The sequence below is a fragment of the Musa acuminata genome, chromosome BXJ2-5 (assembly GCF_036884655.1).
Source record: "Musa acuminata AAA Group cultivar baxijiao chromosome BXJ2-5, Cavendish_Baxijiao_AAA, whole genome shotgun sequence".
Classification (NCBI taxonomy): Eukaryota; Viridiplantae; Streptophyta; class Magnoliopsida; order Zingiberales; family Musaceae; genus Musa; species Musa acuminata.
In genome coordinates, this window is record NC_088342.1 from 38438406 (window position 1) to 38448170 (window position 9765).

Genomic DNA, 9765 nt, shown 5'->3' on the forward strand with positions numbered 1-9765 from the left:
TTTAGTGGTCAACTCAACTTGGACCAAATATAGAAGTGGAAGCAGATATTTTAAAGAGTTGAATCCATATCGAAAATTAGATCACATATAAAAGAGAGCAGAAATTTCAAGAGTTGAACTGATATCATGAAAATACTAATAAATTTTAAATCTTAACTATTTAAAATTTATAATCAAACATATTAAAAAAACTTATAATAAAAAAGAAAAATATAAAAATAATATATATATATATATATATATATATATATATATATATATAATAACACTAAAGCCCATCCGAGGTAGTTGTAGAAGACGTCATATAGACAGTTATTATTGCTTTTGCACTTGCAAAGCAGTAGAAATGGTAAAAAATCCACCAACTCCCAACCCAACTTTTGTGGAAGACAGGAAAGTCTTCCACAAACGTAAACACCGGAGATGCTTATGTGATACCAACAGTCCATAAGCCTTCGTCGATCTGTCCGCCCCCAGTTTTTGGATCGTCAAATGCCTCAGATCTCGATGGAAAGAAGAAGCCAAAAGAGGCACGTCACCTTTGAACTACAGCCTTTCTCGATCACCGGCGCCAACTTATACCTAAACAATTGAATGAAAGGACTCCGTGGTGGTTACAGCTTCTTATCCATGTGCCGCGTGTCGATGTAGGAGGAGTCTGAGCTGCTGATCTTTACAGATCAGAGTGGAGTTCTCCGATCTCCCCTGCACCTCGATCATTGCCATGAGCTTCTCCGGCGCCATCGCCTACCGTGCCACCGCGTCCATCGTCGTCGCCCCTCTTCTCGTTTTGGTCGTCATCTATGCCTGCTTATGGCCGCTTGGAGTACCCACAGCTTTCTTCCGCTTGCAACATGGTGCAAATACGGTAAGTTAATCCACACACCGTATATGCTGAACAGTACGCACAGAGAGCTCAGAAACTAGCTTGTATTTTGCGTGTGGCCAGACGGAGATTACCCCAAAAGATGAACTGGAAGCAGCACTAGAGGCGGTCGCCATGGAGAACAGGACTTTGATCATCGCGATACTGAACAAGGCGTACGTGGAGCAGAACGCGATGCTGGATCTGTTCTTGCAAAGTCTTGGAGAAGGGGAGGACACCGAATTCTTGGTCGACCATCTTCTCTTCGTCGCCGTCGACCAGAGGGCCTTCAACAGATGCCGCACCCTGGAGCTTCACTGTTACAATCTCGTAACCGAGGGCGTCGACTTCTCCAAGGAGGTCTTCTACATGTCTGATGCATTCAACAACATGATGTGGCGAAGAACTCTCTTCCTCGGAGATGTCCTCCGGCGCGGATACAACTTCATCTTCACCGTAAGTCATAGTAAACCATCCTAGTGATTGTATGTTACTGCGACATTTCTTATGTTGTCTTTGCTATCAGGATATGGATGTCATGTGGCTACGGAATCCGATCTCACAGTTGTATCGTGATGGAGAGGACCTTCAGATGAGCAGTGATTGCTACTCCTGCAACCCATTCGATAACTCCTTCTTCAACACCGGCTTCTATTTCGTGACAGCAAACAACAAGACCATAGCACTGTTCGACGAGTGGTATGCGAGGAGGAACAACTCGAAAGGCATGAAAGATCAAGATGTGTTGCAGAAGATGAAGAGGGAGGGCGCGTTCACGCGGCTGGGGCTGAAAGTGAGGGCCTTGGAGACTACCTATTTTAGTGGGTTCTGTCAAATGAGTCAGGACTTGAGGAAAGTGATTACGGTTCATGCGAACTGTTGTGCCAGCATGAAAGCTAAGCTCATAGACCTGAGATCTGTGCTTGAAGCTTGGAAGGTTAGCAACTCGAATGGCACATCAAATGCTACTACGACTGCATGGCCTCCGGTCAAGGGAATCTGCTTGCACGACACTGCCACCAAGCAGCACAATGCCACAAAGCACTGAAGTGAACAAGGTAAGATGACCAAGGTTTCTGTGCATTCATAACTCGAGTGAGATACTTGTCGATCCATGTATCACTTATGTGTTCCATACAATTATAAATGCTCCCCGTATCAGTTTAAAGCAAAGGTGCAGGATGAAATGTTTTAGCCTATACTTAGTACCGACAATCAATAGGGAGAAATACAAAGAAGGAAGAGAAAAAATAATTATTAAAAATTAAGAACAAAAAGAAAAGGGGGATAATTGTCATTCTCACTCTTGACTCAAGAGAAGACTTCCTATAATGAATTATTCGTAAGACCTTGGAGGGACCTTGGAAAAATGAGGCACCCGTGAACAGCTCATGTACGACATGATAAAGACCCACTTGACCACATTCATCAAACGTCAAACTCATGCACTCAAAAGATGAACGAAAAGTTGGGAAAGAGAGACTATTTGGAAAAGGTCGGAGAATATCAGCAGCTATAGTGCAAATTGAACTTAAATTTCCTGTTGCTCGAGTTCTCATATATTCAGAAAGCTTCGTACTTGTGTTTGCCAGCGGGCAAACTCCGAGGCACAAAGATGAAATGTTTTGTATAGAATGTTTAAATTAATATCATTTTTATATCAATTTTTTATTAAGTGGGGAGCAATATAATTATGCATGATATTTTTCTCCCTTAATATAAATTAATTATCATAAAAATATTTTATTTTATTTAAATTATTAACTTTCTTGTTTGTATAATATGATTAAGGAAATAATTAAAATTGATTTCCTTAATCTCATGGATAAATTAGTAATTTTATCAATTAATTAAATTATTATTTATTTTTCTAATGAGTGATGTATTTTTAGAAAGTAAATAATTTGAATTCTATTTTTGTGTATGAACCATAAGAAGTATATATTATAATTTTATCTTTGTGTATAAAAATAAATTAAAAATTTTTAAAGAAAAAAATAAATTATTATTTATCTTTTTGAGAAAAAAAACTCATCTCTCCTGCTCTCCCTTCCTTTATCCTCTCGGTAGTAGGAGGATTAGAAAAGGATTTTCCGAGAAGAGATAGGATCCTCTATTTTTATTATTAGTTTTTATTTATATTTTAAAATCTATGATATTTAAATTATTATAATTTTTATGATTCATAAAATTATTTTAATGTTATATTTTATACTTATAAATAATTGTCATTAAATTATAATATTAGAATGATGAGTTAATCTAATAATATTTTTAATTTATTTTATTAGATATATTTATGCTTCAAAAATTATGTATGATTTTTTATGATTTAATTAGTTTTAAATTTATGATCATAAATCCAAATTAGTTCATTTATAAAAAAATAGATTTGAGATTAATTTACATTTTATGATATTTTAAAATATTTTTTAAAATATTGTAAAATTAAAAATTTGAGTTTGGGCTAAGTTGATTGGCCATACTAGTTCACATGGCAAAATATGATTAAACCACTTATGGTTATGCATAACCCAACTTATGTAGCTAAGTATGATTCAATCCATATGATCAGGTACAACTCAACCTATTTAATTAAAAATGACATAACTTATGTGGTTAAGCAAGACTCAACCCATGAGCTAAGCATGACCCAGTTTAATAGTAAAAATCAACCTAATTTGTAAGTGAGGCTCAACATATACCGTGAAGCCAGGCCCACCCAATTATGTGACCAGCCTAAATATGTGGTTATCCCTTTATTTAGTCCATTGCACCTCAACCTAATATTTTACCTGAGATAGGCATGTATAGTGCATGTGACCCATCCAAAACTTAGATGAGTCAATTCAATCTAGGATATTACAAATACGATATAATCTAATTTCCTGATTTGAGCTTGTTAGTTGACTGAATCGATGTTTGATTAGTTTAAGTCGATTGAAGTTGATTCTAGACTAACTTGGTAAGTTTTAACCTACTTGAACTAATTAAGATTAGTTAAATATAAAATAGATCAGTTTTGGATGATTTCAAATCAGTTTTATAATGATTTGATATTGGTTCTATTAGGTCATAATTGAATTAAGTTTAGTTTAGATTAATTAGGCTATTATAATTAGAGTTCTAGTTGATTGAAGATGAGAGATTGATGCCTTGGATATTTATTATTTGATAAATTTAAGAATTTTATCTAAAGGTATCATTTAGAAATGATTATTAGTTTTTTAAATTAAATTGATGATACTATTATGATTATTACCTTGTAATATATGTAACTATACTGAATGGTCTGCATTGGAAGTATAACTTATAAAAGAAATAATGAGTCTATTAAAATGTGAAGTCACTAATGAGCATAGTCTAGTAGGTCATATATTAATCATAGTGTCTCAATATATTTTACTATATTATTTTTTTTGATGTAAGCATAAATAAATGGATGAATGTAAATGAATGATTATGGTTGACTATGTTTCTCTATCGAGTATTGAGGATAGGTAGGACAATTCTCTTCGGGGATTAATAACCCATTAAACATGATAATTAAATGATTTTTATATTTATTATTGAAAGGAACGTATCCTCACTTGGTTCGGTGACAGATACCACTTTATATGTTATTGAGAGTGTAATAGGAGCTGTCTTCATTTGTTGTGACGAATCCATCCCATAAAGTATGTCTTTTCATCCGCTATTATAAGAGTGTATAATCAGGTATAATATACGCATTTGTTATGTATCTCATTTATATGTGATTGATGCATGATTTTATTTATTATATAAAAATTATTATTATTTTACTTATATATATATATATATCATAATAAATTAATATGTTATCATGTTATATTAGATTATTGATATTTATATATGTCTCATGAATATTAAAAATTAACTTTATAATTTTTCAGAAGTTACTATTAGTATATATGATTACTTATGTATTTTTTAATATTTTTTAAAAGTAATCTACTATTTTAAATAGATATGAGGTTTGGATGAAAATTTTATTTTATTTTTGTCACTCGTGACCCTAAAAGAAATATATATTTATTAATTAAAAAATTTAATATTATAAAAACATTCGTTTAAATTTTAAAAAAAATTCTATAAATTATGAATAATAAAAAAAATTTAGGATATGAAACAAAAAGATCGACGAGAAGTTGACAGAGAGACTTTATTAGTAAAGGTTGAAGAATACCAGAAGCTACAGTGTAAATTGAACTTAATTTCCTGCTGCTTGAGTTCAAAAATATTCCATTCCTTCCTAAGATTCGTACCTGTGTTTACCAGCCACAGCCAAACTCTAGCAAGTTAAGCAAGAAGAAAACAGAAGACACCGAGGCAGAGAAACGAAATGATTTGTATAGAATGATTGGCCATCCATTCCGTCCCATTGGTTTCAGGAGCCTCCGTCTTCTCAAACGAGAAGCGAAGCTTCTCTACATCTACTGCAGTCTGCAGCAGTTCTTGATCGGGTCATCATGAGAGCTATAATCATCCATATCGAGAAATTAAAAGAAATCGATGGATTAACTTCACTACTAATCATCCGCACTTACTACTGGTAACCTTCCAATATGCGACTATATAACATTTATTCCCAAAGATACCAAAGATAATGAGGCAATCACCTAAATTAATGTGATAGGTATATGATCTTTGATTCCGGTGCATGCTTAATTAGGAGCCGACGGCCAACGGAGTTGGTTTAAGAACCTAAGTTTCCAAAGGTGCCGTGAGATCAAGACTAAGCCATGAATGGGTATGTGTCACCATTGAACCCATCATTAATGGACCGGCTAATGTTGTGAGATATGGGCCGATTGAACCGGCTGTGGGTCAGGTATTTTAGCGCATACACACACGCGTCGTCAAGCGATCGGCCCGAAGTGAGATCGGATCTCTATGTCAAGGCGATGCAGTGGTTTACAACTTAGAGTCAACAAATGTGGTCTTTAAGTGGTAGGGTTGATGCATTTCCGAGTTGCTATATACATGGCATATTGAATGTGGGTCTATGTCAGCTTGTTCTTTGATTCCTCAGCCACATGATATTGATGTCTCTGTTGCTGAGAAAGGTATCAAAAATAAGTTTATGTCTCACCTTTTCTAATATTTTTGAGAAAGTTTTGTTAATGATGCAATATGGTTTCTATCGATTTGGGCTATTTTTTAGAAGAGCACCGATAACAGTATGTGAATTTTCAGTGGTATGGAACTAATTGGGATCCTATTTCCTTATTTTAAAGCCTGCTAAAGGAGAATACAAATGTTTCATAGGGTATGGTCATTCACTAAAAAAGAAAGCGGACAAAAAAAGTGAAGTGCTGAAAGCTGTTGATATGCGCCTAAATATTTCATACGTCATTGATATGTACCTAAATATTTCATAAGTTATTGATATACTCATAAATATTTCTTACGTCATTAATATATATAGAAATATTTTTTATGTTATTGATATACTCTAAACATTCTTTACTCCAATATTATGAACAAAGTATGATTAAAATGAAATAACATTTATGAATTTTTGTATCTAATAAAAAAATATCTATGAATTCTTGTATATCTGCTTTGCACCTTAATATTAAATTCGTATGAACTACTCTCTCTCGTTATATAGATATATTAGTCACTTACTCTGTTGTTATATAAATTTTTCAAGTTAGTTTGTTACTCATTAAAATGGTTGGTTGAATTGGACTAAGGCTCATATTTTGGACAAATCTTATTAATTGATACATTATAGTTATTGTATAAGTATATTTTGTAGATAATGAAATAGAAGTAGATGCCTAAAAAAAAAAGTAGATATCTAGTTAGCGTGAACGAGATTAGCTATTGAAGGCTACTCCAGTTGTGTACGAAAGCCTGGTAATAGTTATGATCTCACACTATGATGTTTGTCTTATGTTAAATATCAAGCTGTAACTATGACTCAGGCTCCACATATACAACACAGGAAGTAGAGGAATCTGACCTATAGGTTAGGTTTGATTCAAATCTTATGTTTGTAGATGGGGTACATTAATTTTCAGATTTTAGGTTAGGATGGTAAATGCATACAATCTTATTTATGTTATTGATTTTAAAACTCGAAGGGAATAGTCTTATGGTTGTACATCATCGCATTAAGCTTTAGATTTTCACATATAAATACTATTATCGTATTTGAAGGTACTAACTAATTTAACCAATAAATAAATTAATAGTCTTATGGTTGTACTAGCTAAGTTTTTGGGTTTGGATCTTATCTTCATACTTCAATATTAGAACTGTAAAAGCTAAATATGTAACAGAAAGTAAAATGAAAACTAACATAAAAACAAAAATGAAGAAAGAAAAAAAAAAGATTTATCGAAAGAGCAGAAAAGGAAACATGAGGAGAACTTTGGAGTCTTTTACTGATCCTTACTCGAAGGTGATCGATAATAGACTTTTACAATCGGCAAGAGGTTACAAGAGAAAATGATGAGTCATTTTGAATGTGATAGAAAAAGAAACCCAACTTGGACCAAATATGAAAGAGAGCAAATATTTCAAAGACTTGAATCGGTATAAAAGAGAGCTGAAATTTCAAGAGTTGAATCGATATAACGAAAATAATAATAAAATTATAAGTCATAACTCTTTAAAATCTCTCATCAAACATATTAAAAATTTATAATAAAAATTTATAAAAAAATAATATATATATATATATACATGTATGTATATATACATATATATATATACACATGTATATATATACATATATGTACATATATATGTATAAATATATGTATATATATAAGTATTTATGTATAAATACATGTATATACACACACATAATTATTGCTTTTGCACATGCAAAGCAGTAGAAATGGTAACGATCAAGGCACTAAAAAATCCACCAACTCCCAACCCGACTTCCTGTCTTCCACAAACGTAAACACCGGAGATGCTTATGTGATACCAACAGTCCATAAGCCTTCGTCGATCTGTCCGCCCCCAGTTTTTGGATCGTCAAATGCCTCAGATCTCGATGGAAAGAAGAAGCCAAAAGAGGCACGTCACCTTTGAACTACAGCCTTTCTCGATCACCGGCGCCAACTTATACCTAAACAATTGAATGAAAGGACTCCGTGGTGGTTACAGCTTCTTATCCATGTGCCGCGTGTCGATGTAGGAGGAGTCTGAGCTGCTGATCTTTACAGATCAGAGTGGAGTTCTCCGATCTCCCCTGCACCTCGATCATTGCCATGAGCTTCTCCGGCGCCATCGCCTACCGTGCCACCGCGTCCATCGTCGTCGCCCCTCTTCTCGTTTTGGTCGTCATCTATGCCTGCTTATGGCCGCTTGGAGTACCCACAGCTTTCTTCCGCTTGCAACATGGTGCAAATACTGTAAGTTAATCCACACACAGTATATGCTGAACAGTACGCACAGAGAGCTCAGAAACTAGCTTGTATTTTGCGTGTGGTCAGACGGAGATTACCCGAAAAGATGAACTGGAAGCAGCACTAGAGGGGGTCGCCATGGAGAACAGGACTTTGATCATCGCGATACTGAACAAGGCGTACGTGGAGCAGAACGCGATGCTGGATCTGTTCTTGCAAAGTCTTCGAGAAGGGGAGGACACCGAATTCTTGATCGACCACCTTCTTTTCGTCGCCGTCGACCAGAGGGCCTTCAACAGATGCCGCACCCTGGAGCTTCACTGTTACAATCTCGTAACCGAGGGCGTCGACTTCTCCAAGGAGGTCTTCTACATGTCTGATGCATTCAACAACATGATGTGGAGAAGAACTCTCTTCCTCGGAGATGTCCTCCGGCGCGGATACAGCTTCATCTTCACCGTAAGTCATAGTAAGCCATCCTAGTGATTGTATGTTACTGCGACATTTCTTATGTTGTCTTTGCTATCAGGATATGGATGTCATGTGGCTACGGAATCCGTTCTCACAGTTGTCTCGTGATCGAGAGGACCTTCAGATGAGCAGTGACTTCTACTACGGCAAACCATTCAATAACTCCAACTTCAACACCGGTTTCTATTTCGTGACAGCAAACAAGAAGACCGTAGCACTGTTCGACGAGTGGTATGCGTGGAGGAACAACTCGAAAGGCATGAAAGAACAAGATGTGCTGCAGAAGATGAAGAAGGAGGGAGCGTTCACGCGGCTGGGGCTGAAAGTGAGGTACCTGGAGACTGCCTATTTTAGTGGGTTCTGTCAAATGAGTCAGGACTTGAGGAAAGTGATTACGGTTCATGCGAACTGTTGTGCCAGCATGAAAGCTAAGCTCATAGACCTGAGATGTGTGCTTGAAGCTTGGAAGGTTAGCAACTCGAATGGCACATCAAATGCTACTACGACTGCATGGCCTCCGGTCAAGGGAATCTGCTTGCACGACACTGCCACCAAGCAGCACAATGCCACAAAGCACTGAAGTGAACAAGGTAAGATGACCAAGGTTTCTGTGCATTCATAACTCGAGTGAGATACTTGTCGATCCATGTATCACTTCTGTGTTCCATACAATTATAAATGCTCCCCGTATCAGTTTAAAGCAAAGTTGCAGGATGAAATGTTTTAGCCTATACTTAGTACCGACGAGCAATAGAGGAGAAAAAAAAGAAGAAGGAAGAGAAACAATAATAATTAAAAATTAAGAACAAAAAGAAAAGGGGGATAATTGTCATTCTCCCTCTTGACTCAAGAGAAGACTTCCTATAATGAATTATTCGTAAGATCTTGGAGGGACCTTGGAAAAATGAGGCACCCATGAACAGCTCATGTACGACATGATACAGACCCACTTGACCACATTCATCAAACGTCAAACTCATGCACTCAAAAGATGAACGAGAAGTTGGGAAAGAGAGACTATTTGGAAAATGGTCGGAG

At 35.6% G+C, this 9765-nt stretch overlaps 1 protein-coding gene across 1 annotated transcript; it reads left to right on the forward strand.

Moving 5' to 3' along the window:
* Nucleotides 1-606: 606 nt before the first annotated feature.
* On the forward strand, nt 607-9426 carry LOC103985855 (uncharacterized). Its single transcript, XM_065109301.1, has 5 exons — nt 607-868; nt 950-1321; nt 1392-1853; nt 8308-8715; nt 8786-9426. The coding sequence occupies exons 1-5, from the start codon at nt 725-727 to the stop codon at nt 9305-9307; spliced, it is 1908 nt and encodes a 635-aa protein (XP_064965373.1). The 5' UTR covers nt 607-724; the 3' UTR covers nt 9308-9426.
* Nucleotides 9427-9765: the final 339 nt, after the last annotated feature.

Coding starts and splice junctions, on each gene's coding strand:
- LOC103985855 (XM_065109301.1), top strand. CDS start 725: ATGAGCTTCTCCGGCGCCATCGCCTACCGTGCCACCGCGTCCATCGTC. Junction 1,854..8,307: donor CTACGACTGCATGGCCTCCG/GTCAAGGGAATC, acceptor GTACGCACAGAG/AGCTCAGAAACTAGCTTGTA. Junction 8,716..8,785: donor GATACAGCTTCATCTTCACC/GTAAGTCATAGT, acceptor CTTTGCTATCAG/GATATGGATGTCATGTGGCT.